This window comes from Brassica oleracea, chromosome C1 (assembly GCF_000695525.1).
Source record: "Brassica oleracea var. oleracea cultivar TO1000 chromosome C1, BOL, whole genome shotgun sequence".
NCBI classification, from domain to species: Eukaryota; Viridiplantae; Streptophyta; class Magnoliopsida; order Brassicales; family Brassicaceae; genus Brassica; species Brassica oleracea.
In genome coordinates, this window is record NC_027748.1 from 36,347,073 (window position 1) to 36,360,407 (window position 13,335).

At 36.3% G+C, this 13,335-nt stretch overlaps 3 protein-coding genes and 1 long non-coding RNA gene across 5 annotated transcripts; 2 read left to right on the forward strand and 2 right to left on the reverse strand.

Moving 5' to 3' along the window:
* The first annotated feature begins 660 nt into the window (after positions 1-660).
* On the forward strand, positions 661-2,651 carry LOC106300598. Its single transcript, XR_001262046.1, has 7 exons — positions 661-739; positions 828-909; positions 991-1,307; positions 1,398-1,584; positions 1,663-1,964; positions 2,076-2,186; positions 2,265-2,651. It is a non-coding gene; the product is annotated as an uncharacterized LOC106300598 (long non-coding RNA).
* Positions 2,652-4,825: 2,174 nt separating this feature from the next.
* LOC106297978 (cell wall / vacuolar inhibitor of fructosidase 1) lies at positions 4,826-5,489 on the forward strand. The gene has a single exon (XM_013734096.1). It carries the CDS (start codon positions 4,909-4,911, stop codon positions 5,458-5,460), a length of 552 nt encoding a protein of 183 aa, XP_013589550.1. The 5' UTR covers positions 4,826-4,908; the 3' UTR covers positions 5,461-5,489.
* Positions 5,490-6,339: 850 nt separating this feature from the next.
* On the reverse strand, positions 6,340-8,418 carry LOC106343067. 2 transcript variants are annotated; one of them, XM_013782195.1, is made up of 4 exons: positions 8,106-8,418; positions 7,031-7,736; positions 6,781-6,940; positions 6,340-6,664 (listed from the first exon to the last, which is right to left on the reverse strand). In XM_013782195.1, exons 2-4 carry the CDS (start codon positions 7,473-7,475, stop codon positions 6,628-6,630), a joined length of 642 nt encoding a protein of 213 aa, XP_013637649.1. In that variant the 5' UTR covers positions 7,476-7,736; positions 8,106-8,418; the 3' UTR covers positions 6,340-6,627. The 2 variants fall into 2 exon arrangements, with proteins under 2 accessions (XP_013637649.1, XP_013637657.1); XM_013782203.1 differs by lacking the exon at positions 8,106-8,418 and adding an exon at positions 7,820-7,917.
* A 3,667-nt stretch (positions 8,419-12,085) lies between these two features.
* Positions 12,086-12,852, reverse strand: LOC106338742 (probable H/ACA ribonucleoprotein complex subunit 1). Its single transcript, XM_013777647.1, has 3 exons — positions 12,663-12,852; positions 12,392-12,546; positions 12,086-12,199 (listed from the first exon to the last, which is right to left on the reverse strand). Exons 1-3 carry the CDS (start codon positions 12,850-12,852, stop codon positions 12,086-12,088), a joined length of 459 nt encoding a protein of 152 aa, XP_013633101.1.
* Positions 12,853-13,335: the final 483 nt, after the last annotated feature.

The following is a 13,335-nucleotide window of genomic DNA, read 5'->3' on the forward strand; positions in this document are numbered from 1 at the left end:
ATTAAGCAAGTTTTGAGACTCTCTCTTAGTCTTTAAATCTCAATGGTTCCATATTAGACTCCTAATCTCATTCCATACTCTAATCTTCACTAAATCGTTTCTAGTCTTTCCTAAACACTCAGATTACTCTAAACATTACTAAAAATCATATTGCACCCTTACGAAACCCTCAAACAATCTAATGTTCGACAATCTTTTTCACAACCCCCATCTCTCTTAAAACTGGTCCGATTCAAGCTCTCGACTGCGGCCGTCGTTGCTATTAGGTTCATGGAAGTCCACCTTCGTTGAGATTGCCGAGACTATAAACCCGTCCAACAGAGATATTCATGTTCCGTACGAATGAACAATTGATGTTCCTCCCACGAACAAAGGATTATCAGGTATGATTCAATAACAAACCTAGCCATTGCGTCTCTGTTACCAATTTTTTTTTAAAACTAACCTCCTGCTGACTGTTAAATTGCAGATATTGTTGGCGAATTAAGGGGCATCAAAACCATCTGGAACGATGAAACCCAAAACGTTATAATGGTGACCCTAAGAATTGAGAGGTATGTAACTAACACCTGAGCCATTTTATGTACGTAAATTGGATTCATAGATGTAGCTTTTATTTTAACATGTTTTATGATAGCACATCGTCCCAACTATGCAGTGACAAAACTGTATACCTCATTGTTTTTGACATGCTCCCACCAACCTCCATGACAAATTGAGTCTCCTAGGTGTTGAGAAGGTCATCTTAGCCATGAACATTAGTCCAAATTAGTTGGAGGTACTAATATTGTGAATTACATTAATGCTTCCCTTTTATTTTCTCTCAGGTCTACTCTTCCTATATGCTACATCAAGCACCCATTTATATGTTGATCAAGAGTGTCTAGCCAGCAAGATCTTCCTGGAAGCGTTAGAAATTCGACCACCCTTATTTCAACTATACACTTAGCGTGCTTCAGTTCTTAATCTCTGAAACATAACACTACGCAGGGAACGCGTCAGAGATGGCGGGTCTTCCTCAACCTCCACCAAGTATAAAGGTGTCCAGAAACTAATTTATGTGATCACCTGAAATCCCAACTAATAAAAGTTTAATTAATAAGACTTAGCTCTGTTGTTTCTAACATAAAAACCAATAATGATGTGTTTTCTCTTCTTTATATATCCTACATGCTTATAACTGATATTAACGGGTTTATGAGTTTGGATTTTCAAAACTAGGATGAGAATGAGAAAGCAAACCTTCCATGAGTTTCAGAGATAAAAAGGAATAGTTTGTATTAAGATACAACCCCGCACAAATCATGGTAATATGGTCAACATTACATTTGGAAATGTGTTAGGATTTTTGCCAAATGTTTACTCAGCTTACTAAATCTTTTTTTTTTTGGAAACAGGACGCATCTGTTGAAGACACAGATGCTAGACCACTGCCACAGAACTTAAAGGATTTAGTAGGCAGAACCTACACTTTCAAGTTAAAGCTGTTTGAATTTCAACTTCTCTTCTAAACATCAGTCTTTTACGATAGCAAGAATCTTTGATGACAATGAACGTCAGCCCCTGACAAACTTTCCGGAACATGTACATGCCACCCATTGTCTATATGTGTACTCGGCTCACTCTATTTAGTTCTCCTTTTTTTAAATTGTCTATGCACAGAGAGGAACCATCGCGCCGGAGCTGTGAGAACTAAGGCTTATCATGGTGCGACCAGAGAAGCCCCTAAGACCAACAGTGGGATTGATGTTGTTGGGATGGTTGAATGAACTGCAGCTGCCACTCCACCTTTACCTGCTCACATGGAATTAATGCTGACATGATTCCTCTTCCTGAAGAGGTGTGCGCTGGGAATTCCATTGACTAACAATCCATTATGCAGGCCGGTTATTTCTCACCGTAACATCTGGATCACATATCTACTTTCACTATAATACAGATGTTGGAAAAGAATACTATGAAAAGTAAGTCACTCTGAAACTAATATTACATATCCACCACATCATGTGCATCAAATATATTGGTCTATGAATTGCTCTTACATTTTCTGTCCTGTCACTTTTATCTTCCTGCAGGTTGGTTGGGGGTACCACAAACTAGACTGTCTCTTCATCTAAGCTTCTTCATGCACAGAAAATAGAACCTCTCATCGTTCTGAGCTCAACCTTATCACATCTGAACCTCAGGTCAACGTATAAAAATCTACCTAAAGATACTCTTTAAGTTGTCCATTCTAATTGTTGTTGTTCTATAATTGATTGCAGATAATTGAGTTCCTCTGTACGCTAAAGTTACTGGAATTCAGACAGAGAAATGATGGCGTTATATTGGTTGCTCAAAATGTTCGAAGAAGCTCCAGCGAGAAGGCAGAGATATTCTGTAATCTGAGGACAAGCAAGTAACAGCTTAGCTCTGCCCGGAATTAACTTTCATAGAAAATAACAAAATTATACCATCCTGACTATCTTTCCATACTTCACAGGCCAGAAATCTAAAACAGATACGCACATAGCTACGAAATGTTGTCTCTGAGACCCCGCAAATGTTTGAGACAAACGACTGTTATTAGTTTATTTCACTATGTATCTCTACAGACTCAGGTTTGTATTGACAAGCTTTTTCATGAGAAGAACAATATGCATTTACAAAACATCTTCCTTATTGTTTTCATATCGTTAGAAACATTGAATACGTTCCTGCAATTTTTCTGTGATTTCTTCTTCATGGGTTTACATTCCCCTGTCCCTAGAAACATTCAAAAGTACACATAAAGATATTGGTTTAATGTTTGTGCGTTTGTGTGTTTTTGACTACGTCCCGCATATATTATATAAGTTAATTGTATGAGAAATCTATAGCATAAAATTTTACAGGAAAATATAACAAACCTACAAACACAATGTAATTTACCTATAAGTGGCTCGCTCACCCATGGGTCTTCTTCGTTAGGGCTGCCAAGCCCTCATAAGCTTATTCCAAAAAACGGTCACAATAAATAGACAATAACACAAACTCTCAATTATGAGCTACTCGGCTGTTACCTCACCCATCCCTCTACAAACAACTAAGTGGGGTTATTAAGTCTACAATAATATGTCATCCAAACAACTTCACTAAGAGATACGACCACTGCTATTATTTTATAAGAGAACTAGATTTTGAGCCGCTCTTTAAAAGCGCCGATAATTTTTTACTATTCTGATAAAATTCGATTGAGTTTATAACTTTTATTTTAAAATAATAATTTTAAAGTTGTTCTAATTGAATTTTAAAAAAATTGTTCTATTATACTATTTGATTTTCTTATCCGACAGATCCGTGAATCGATAGATCCAGTGACCTGTGTATAATCCGGTTCAAATTTAGTAAAACGAATTTTAACTAAAAATTCTAGAAAACCAGTAAAAATCTAAAAATATGTACGATCCGATATCAATATTATGTAAAAAAATATAATAAATAAAAAAATTCAAAAAAAATTATTTATATATTCATATTCGATCGTTAAATAATACTATGCACGAAAAAGTATATTTAAATTTAATGGAGTGTATAGTTTGCATAAAAATTAGAATTATTATAATTCACAAAATATGGAAAGTATTAATTACCATAAATATAGGGAATATTCATATTATTAATTTAAATAAGAAATATTTATATTAAAATTAAATGTCAATGACATGGCATTGTAAATAATTTCAAAATCAAAGGCATAATCCTAATAGGAATTATGCTTTAATAGTATAAATGACTAAGTTCATCGACTTTATTTGAATATAATTCAAAATCAAGCAACTACTATGAACTAGGTACATAAAACTTAATGTGAGATTTATATCTCCTACGAATAAAAAAATTACATCGCTCTTTTACGATAAAAATAATACTAAATTGTCTATGTCATTTTTTCCAAAATTTTAATTTCATTATGTCATACATGTGAACTTTTCCATAAACAAAAATAAACACATGCATTTACATGTTTTTTTTGGAACATCAATTTTACTTTATGTTTTAAGTTCAAGTATATTTACTTTGGTGCACTTATCAACTATTTATTCTATTTTTATTGAATCGATCAATGAAACCATTTATACTATTCATTTTTGACATAAACAACTTCAAAATAAAGTAATACACTACTATCTCTAACCACTATCAAATAAATAGATAAAAAAATTGAATTCATTAGAAAAATATTAGAGAATAAAACATATGAATCTGGCGCCGTAATACTACTAGTAAGTACATAAAACAAATGTATTTTGAAATTATATGGTCGACGTCAGGATAGTGTAGATTATGTATAATCGTATTTTTGTCCCATATGGACCGACTCACATAGGAGCTATTCACCAAGACCACACATAGCATCTTTCCCTTGTTTTTGTGCCAACAAGCCAAAAGGATAAAGTGTTGCAAACAAAAAGTAAAGAGCAGACACATATCCATGTTTACATATTAGACAATTAGGTAGTGATCATCAATCAATACACATATACACTAAAACACAAAATGAAGTTTTTTTTTTTGAAAAATGAAGTTTATACTCGAAAATACCCAGAGCTGCTTATAATGATAGTATATGATTTTTCTATCAAAAATCGTTGTTCATCACAAAGTTTCGTCACATGTGGAATTATAACTATGTATACCCAACAATCATTAGTCTTATTTATAAGAAAAATGATTAATCTATCTAAAGCTAAAACATGTCTTGGTGAATAAAAGAACACAAGTTTAGTAACATAACAATTCAAAAAAAAAAAAAAAAAGTTTAGTAACATAAAAAAATTAAAGAGCAACTATATAAGTCTACAAACAGCTAGTTAATAATAGCACTCACAACAACACACACCTCTTATTCTATTTGCACATCAACTTTCTTCTCACACAACTCGGACAATGAAGAACTCCTCCGCCGTCACATCACCACCGTCTCTCTCCCTCTTCCTCCTCTTGCTCCAACCGTTTCTAGCTCAATCCTCCGATGACCTGATCGACACAATCTGCAAAGCGACACCATTCTTTGACCTCTGTGAAGCTTCTCTCCGCTCTCTCTCTCCCTCACCTCCAGATACAAAGTCTATAGCTTCCGCAATGGCCAACGTTGTGCTCGGAAACATGACCGATACCTTAGGATATATCCAATCACTCATCAGACATTCTCAAGATCCGCCCGCGGAGCGAGCGCTGGCTCAGTGCGCCGAGGTGTACCGGCCGGTGGTCCGGTTCAACATTCCTCAGGCCATCGAAGCAATGGGGCGAGGGGAATTCGGATTCGCAATGTATGTCCTCGGAGACGCTCAGAAACAGTCTGATTCTTGTCAGAAATGGATCAATAGTGCCGGCGCCGACGATGAAAGCTCGGTACCTCTTACGGCTAGAAACAAGCTGGTTAAGAATCTTTGTGACGTGGCGATATCTGTGATTAAGTCTCTAATGAATGGTCGTTAAGAATCTTTGTGTCTGTTGAAAATAATAATCATAATAATAATAATAATTTTCTATTACAAGTTCGGAAGAATCCTGCTGGAATATCGATAATGTAGTAATTAACTACTTGGAAAAGGAAAGGAAAAAGTAAGAGAAGTACTCATCGACAAAATGACATATGCAGTTTTTGGATGGAAGCAACAAATGTAATCCAATGTGTTTGACGATGGTTTAGTATGAATATGGTTTTAATTAATTCCTGTTAAACTTATGTTCCATTTGTTTGTTTTTTCATAACAAGTAACAGAACCAAAATAAAACAGAATTTTAAAACGGTCGAATATCATTTCTGATGGAAATTTTTGAGTATTTCGTGCTAGATCGATCGTCTGTTATATTAACCGCGAAATGGTTTAAAAAAAATCTTAATATTATTTTCAATTCCACTTGTATATGTTTATATTTCCTGCATTTTTAGAAATTATTTGTGTAGTTGAGTAGATATGACAATTCAAAACTTAAGAGCAGATTCGTCCAACGAAAAACCTTAGCATATGAAAACTTATTGGCCCTTATAATGGCCCCACGAAGCATCCGGAGACAGCAATGAAACAGACATAATGGACATTTGAAATACACACACGTGGAATCACATGTTCAAATAGTTTTGCACAGCATTAAAAGTGGTCGTTAAGCTCAGTGGGAGTGTTTTTAGGTACAGCCACATGGATTCTGTTTCCAAATATACAATGCTATATAAATAATTGATTTAAATTTCAACTGCAAGCATCATTAGCATGTGATTTCAAATATTAAAAAGTATACCAATAATGATGATTTCATATATTTTCATACGTTTTGGTTTCGTCAAAATCTGGATGCTTCTTTGCATTCGTCAAAAGCACAACAATCATCTACTAATATAATCCCAGTTGTATTATATTAGTACATATAAAAATATATATAACACTGATTTTATTTTACTTTTGTAACTTCTCTCATACTATTTCTAGGAAAAAACATTACAAACTAATCCGCCGAGAAAGCAGCCAATTTTACCCCCAAAATTTATCTGTCCGAGTACACGGTCCACCGACAATCTAAACCGACAAATGGTTTGATGAACCAGTGACGAAATTGTCCAATTCCAGTTCTTTGGTTTAAGCTTCATTGTGAAACTCTCTCTATTCATCTTCTTTTCAAACCGGAAACCGGTTTTAGTAAACTGGAGTACATAAATAACAGGATTAGAAGTTATTCTTTTTCTTTTTGGTCAACGGATTACAAGTTATTCATAGTGAAAAGATAACTGCTCTTCTTAACCAGTTAGAGACAACTTACTTCGGCAATCTCTGTGCTAAACCCGGACCGGTATAACCACCATCCGGTTCACTCGCAGACGGAGTTCCCGCATATTGAACCGAAACAAAACCACCATTAGCTTTTCCGGTATCTACTAACGGAGATCTCCCGGAGCTAGCGGCTGCTCTCGGTGACAATCCTGAAATTTTCAGAAGAAAAAAACAGTCAAGATTAATCAAAAATTGACAATAGCAAACGCAAACGCAATCGCAAATTAATCAAACCACACCTTGCAAAACGAGGACGAAGAAGAATATAACGGTGAGAAGCGTGGCAAATACATTGCCGAAAGAAGAAGCCGCAGACGCAGCTTTAGCCGCTCTCGATTTCTTCAAAGCTCTCATACGTTCGACCCTCGCGCGTTTCAGAATCGCCAATTCAGCGATCTCTCTTATCAGTTTCCGGTCCGCTGCGTCTAGAGACGGTCCGCGCGGCGGACGAGGAGGCTTCGACGCTGATTTCTTGCGGTTCTCCTTCCGATCGCTCCTTCCCCATCCCGGTTTCGCAGACTGAACCGGAGTCGCGTCGTTTTCTAACGAACCGACGGTTTCTTCTCCGGTTATTACCGGTTTGTTTTCTGTAGAAGTCGGTATCAATGGCTTCTCCGGCGATTCATTGACGCAGTGGACGAGTCCTTTCTCAAGATCGACATCAAAATCGAGACTCATTCCCATTATCCACTCAAAACGAGATAACAGAACCAAAAAAAAAAAAGAACGCAGCTTCACACTTTACAGAAGGATCGTTGTTCTCTTAGCTCTTGAATCTCTAATCAAGATCTATTACCGATAGAGATGAAATGACACGCATATGCAAACTAGATGTCTCTGTGTTTGAGTTTGTCTTATATTGGCGCTTGTGACGACGCGTTTAATAGCCAAAGCAAGTAAATAATTGAATTACAGCTAACACGTCGTCTCCAGAAGCAAACTAATCTGCAAAAATAAAATCACAAACTTTATTTTTTTAGTAAATAATTAATAAAGAAAATATTTTAGTGCAGAATATAGATAATTACCGAATCGAAAATCACGTGGTATATATATAGATAAAAATAAAAGTAGAGAGATTGAATTGAAGTTTAGTTGATGCTTTTATTCAAGATACTGTCAAAAGTAGGTAACTAATCTCGGACATGGAGCAAGGAACAGCTGTGTTATTGCTTTTTTCGGTGCCGTGACTTAGGGGAAAAACATATAAATTAATTAAAATGAATTAAATTATTTTTCATCGAATCAAATATGAAAAAAACTGAACGAAAATGTTGTGAATAAAATTAGAAAAGTATTTGAAACTTGTTGTACCTTGGAACGAAAGAGAAGGAGACTCAGATCCGATACTGAAGAGACGAGTAGAGAGACCGAGGAGAAAATGGCGGATTAATTGTCCGAGTTCAGACCGATTCAAAAAAGAAAACTAAATCAGGACAAAGAAAAAGAAAGACTTTATACATACATTCGTCGAAATATAGATGGTTTTATTCTGAGATTTTGACAACGAAATAAATTAAATAATTTGATGAAAAAAAGACAGCAGAGTTGAATCCGAAACAGATATAGAAGTGTGTTGTGTTCGGACATGTGTTGCTGTCCTAAATATAAACTGAGATTACGCATGTGAGCTTTTTTCCAGCAGGGAAGCTTCACGTCACCGACGCAGAGAGAAATGGGCCAAATATTCTTTTATTCCATTTATATCCTCTTTTTCAGTTTTTCATGCTTTTGCACCTGTAAATATTAATTTGGCCTTTACTACTATTCAAATTTAGGAAGTCACAAACACTTTAACTAAATTTTTTAAAATAAATCTTTCTATTGTTTCAAGACTATACTATGTGTACATATTAAGTCTTTTAAATTTGGAAACCAGAACGAAAATTTATTACTTTATCTAGAACTTATCCTGTTTATTACAACTCTTTTTGTTCGTTGGATATTTTGTTTTTTCATAGATAAAAATAAATTTGTTATTTTTGTATGAAATGACAAGAAAAATCAAAACCAGAAACGGAATCGTTACTTTGGGTGGAAACACAAAATTCTCAGACTCAAGATATGGAACGCACCCAAATTCAAGTATCTTCGATAATAACGAGTATACCAGGTAGATGGTGTTTTACAGACGGATCTTGGAAAAATGAGGATAGCTTTTCAGGGCAAGGATGGTATAGTACCCTGGAAAGCTACGATGGACTAATGGAGCAAGGAACACGAGAGCGAGTCAGTTGCCACTACACTCAGAGATAGAGGCCCTTATATGGGCAATGGAATGTACGAGGAATCTTAGACAAGCATGGATTACTTTTGTAATAGATAGTGCTCAATTGGTGAAGATGGTGTCGGAACCAGAAGAGTGGCCAGCCTTTGCAAGCTATTTGGAAGACATAAAAGTTTTAAAGAGGAGTTTTAACAGCTCAGAGATCATTCATATACCACGGACACAGAGCTTAAAGGCGGACAGTCTCGCACGCAGTGCAAGAAAGCAACTGTCGTTTGTCGTCTATATGGATGCAGAGCTACTGGGATAGTTCGCATAGTCTACATGAATCTGCTTTGTTTGCTGACAAAAAAAAAAAATCAAAACCAGGACAGAATCAGGTAGACAAAGACAAATATGGCGACATGTATTGTCATGCATTGAAGAGATTTGGACCCAATTTGATCACTATAAATCCATCGGACCCAGTTTACAAATATCTAAAAATAACGACCTCAACGAGAAACGCTCTCGCAACGCTGTGAAATATAGTGATTAGGTCCCTTGACTGTTAAATACTTTGTGATTTATCTCAGAAGTATCTAATTATGAATCTAACCTCGCGCTTAAAGAGAAAGCTCGTCAACGTCTTTTTTTTTTGTCGCAACGCGTCAAATTTGTCAACAACCTCGTTTTTTTTTTGTTTACACTTTTAGCATTCTTTCTCATTTAAAATTCACTCTAATCAAATCATTAAACATATATTTTCTTGGTCAACACTTTCACATTTTATTATATTCTCTGTTACAAACCTCTACAAAGATTCCTCACTAACGAATTAGTGAATATTTTTTTTTCTTTTTTAATTTCAAAAAAAATATATATATACGTAACTCCAGTTTCTACTTTCATCCCAACGAAATCAATAATTCTAGATAAATTAGAAGGCATGGAGGTGTCGGATTGGTAGGGAGCTATTCACATCCCACTTACAGACAACATTAAATATAAACGGTCCGTTTTCAAAATAATACCGTGGCCCCATGATCATTTATCATTTGTCTGTAGAAGTAAAATATACATTTATGTTCTTAATGGATTACTATGGTTACACAGCAAACATCATAAACCTTTTTAACTCCACGTAATAAATTTTGAGTTGGTTCTTATTTTTTTTTTGTCTTCTATTAATTTATTATAACATTTGAAACCGATGGTACAACGCAAAGCTGACAAGGATCACAACTCTTTCGGAAACTAAAACTGGCGAGTTCACAGATCGAACATCCCAGAGACAACAAGAAATACATGATTAAACATAAGACCAGAAGATAAACTCCTACTCCTAAAACCAACATCACTAAAGCCAAGGGGGTGTGTGCTTTAAACGCTTAGGAACTAAAGGAGTCATACTCAAACTCCAAAGCGAGGACAGACAAACGTTCATTCTGAAGACCTTGAAGAAGCACGTGCTGAACCTATAAACCAAAACTTGAAAGGACCATAAACCACCACAGGTCGAAACCACAAACTCGCGATTACAGCACGACATAAACAAACGAAAGACCAAAACCACCATAAAGCCAATAACTACTAACCACCCGTCTACAACGACAAACCAGATCCTCGAGAGAGCAAAGCACAAGGTCGAGTCTTGAAACTCCAAGTGGGGAAAACGTCAGAAAGGACCAACGGCTCAAACACGCAGATACCCGTTTACCCGAACTCAACCATCTACAAGCAAGAGAATGACCACCTCCTCGCAAGAGATCGAAACCACTGCGTCGTCTTGCAACCTCACTCCACACCATGAAGGCACGGAGAAAGCAAGTAGATACCTCCACAGCAACTTACCATCCAAAAGACGAACCCCACAAACGAGACTTTGACAAACACAAACCACCGAGTGGTCGAGAGAACGAGCAGAAGCAGAAGCCCCCCAGTTCAGAAGCTACGATTAGCGGAAAGCACAGCGGCGACAAAGTCATACCTGGAATACATAGCCCCGCCATATAATGACCCGTCGATATAACTTACGCACACAGCTAAACTCCGAAGAAGACAAGACAACACCAACGCACACAAGAACACAACTTGACTACTAACTAGATAAAGAGGGAGGAGGAGACGAACTGAAACCAATGGACTCTATGGACAACGATTGACAAGCTACAAATCAGATCCGAAAGAACAGTTAAACCCCATATCTGAACCGACACAAACCACCACCGCGAACCAGATGAAAGATTCGAACCAATCACACCCACACAAACCAGCATTGAACCCAACATAGGCTCAGATCCTGAACCTCCCTTGACCAAAGAAACATAGACTAAAGAGAACTAAGACAAGGAAGGGCCTCTCCGGTACCGGCGAGGAGCGCGAGTGACCAGAGAGGTGTCGATCTGAAAGAGTGAGGCGACATGCGGCAGGTAGAGATGAGAGAAAATTAGGGCGACTCCAGTGTCTTGAAATTTTTAAGTTGAGTTGGTTCTTATAGATCTGATTAAATTTCCATAACGAGGAGTTATTAATGAATTTTAATATTTTGGGGGAAAACTATGGAAAGAAACAGGTGAAAAGTTTTTTTTTTTGGTAGCAAAGACCAGACCAGTCAACTTCTGTCTGCTATGCCATTGCACCGGCAGATCCTTAAAAGCTTAGGGCCTGTAAGTGTCCTAAGCTTATAACGTATTGAGCCGAGAAGCCCCGTTTTATAACCTTAATGCTACAATTCAAGTCCAGTTTCTTCCTTTTGTTTCGATTAAGGGTTGTAAATGTTATCATTTGAAGGAAGGAACAAGACTAACTTTCTTTATGTCGTTCAAAATGCATGGATGTCTCCCAAGTATAGGATGAATACCAAAACATAATGTATATACATAAAGTCATAAGAATCGTAAATAATGCATGGAAATGTGCATGTTATTACTGCCAATGTAAACCATATAATCGCTCTCTTTAACAACGAAAGTATACTTTAATCTACACAATTATAAGCATGTTTGTGTGACGACAGAAAATCCACCACCTCACTATAACACGTTCCTAATCACGTAAAATAAGCTTATATCTCAATAGAAATTAGTTAGGGTGAGTCACCGTAGTTATCACTTCCCCCGTATCCGCTTCCATATCCTGATCCATTTCCACCGCTACCCCCACCAACACTTCTGCCTCCACCGCCACCTCCTCCCCCTCTCTTTTTTTTTTTGCTAAGAATACTAGTATCATATTCATGATGTTCAGATTTTACAAAAAGTTAAATCTAGATAGTATTCTACCTTGGGAAAAAAGAAGAAAAAACAAGATAGAGCAATGGTGCTAAGAAGCCTAAAGATTATATAATCCAACTTGAAAAGAGATTTAGAAATTTCTTTCTATCCCTTCTTACCATGATAGTGTTCTTGACTTCTCGATATATCATCCTTGCAATCACCACTGGTCCAATGATGTTGTTGTTATGATACACATTGTTTCTCTGCTTCCACAGGTGATAGACAGTTGACTGGACAGCTAGCTTTCGAAGAATGATAGGGCTTGAAACAGCTGGAGATCTGATCCAAGATAGCAGTTCATTCCAGTCACAGAAGGGAAGAGTTTGCGGGTTGAGCCTAAATATAACATGTTGCCAGACCTCCCAACTAAATGGACAAGTCAACAACAAGTGATCTCTTGTTTCAGTGGAACCCGAGCAAAGACAACAAGATGTAGGAATTTGTAGTCCCCACGATGAGAGCCTTGCTCTAGTTGACAACCTCCTCCCCCTCTACCGCCACCACTTCCATATCCAGGGCCACTTCCATAACCTGATCCGTATCCGGAACCTCCGCTCTGAGCCGGACCTGAGCCCATTTCTATGAAACATTTGAATGGGCCCCAACATTTTAAGGGCCCCCATTTAAAAAAAAAATTCTATATATTAGTTTTTTTTAAAAGTTTTTGATATAATACACATCAAAACATAACTTTTGATTTTATATATTTACATATAATTGTTAAAAAGATTAAATGAGTTATATTATAGTGTGAAATTATATAAGATATGTATGATTTGTTTTGTTTAAATGTATTTATTTGATTGTAAAAAAAAATTGAATGGGGGCCAAATTTTTACAGGTCCGGCTCTGCCTCCGTTACCACTCCCACCACCACCGTTTCCTCCCCACAAAAATATTTTTGATTGTATTATGTAAATTTAATATATAGAAATATATATATATATATTATATAATTTTTTTTTCTACAAATTTAATGGGACATATGAAAACTTATACAAAACTAGTGGGTCAAATGCTATACTTTAACTAAATATTATAATAATTTTTTAAAAAAACA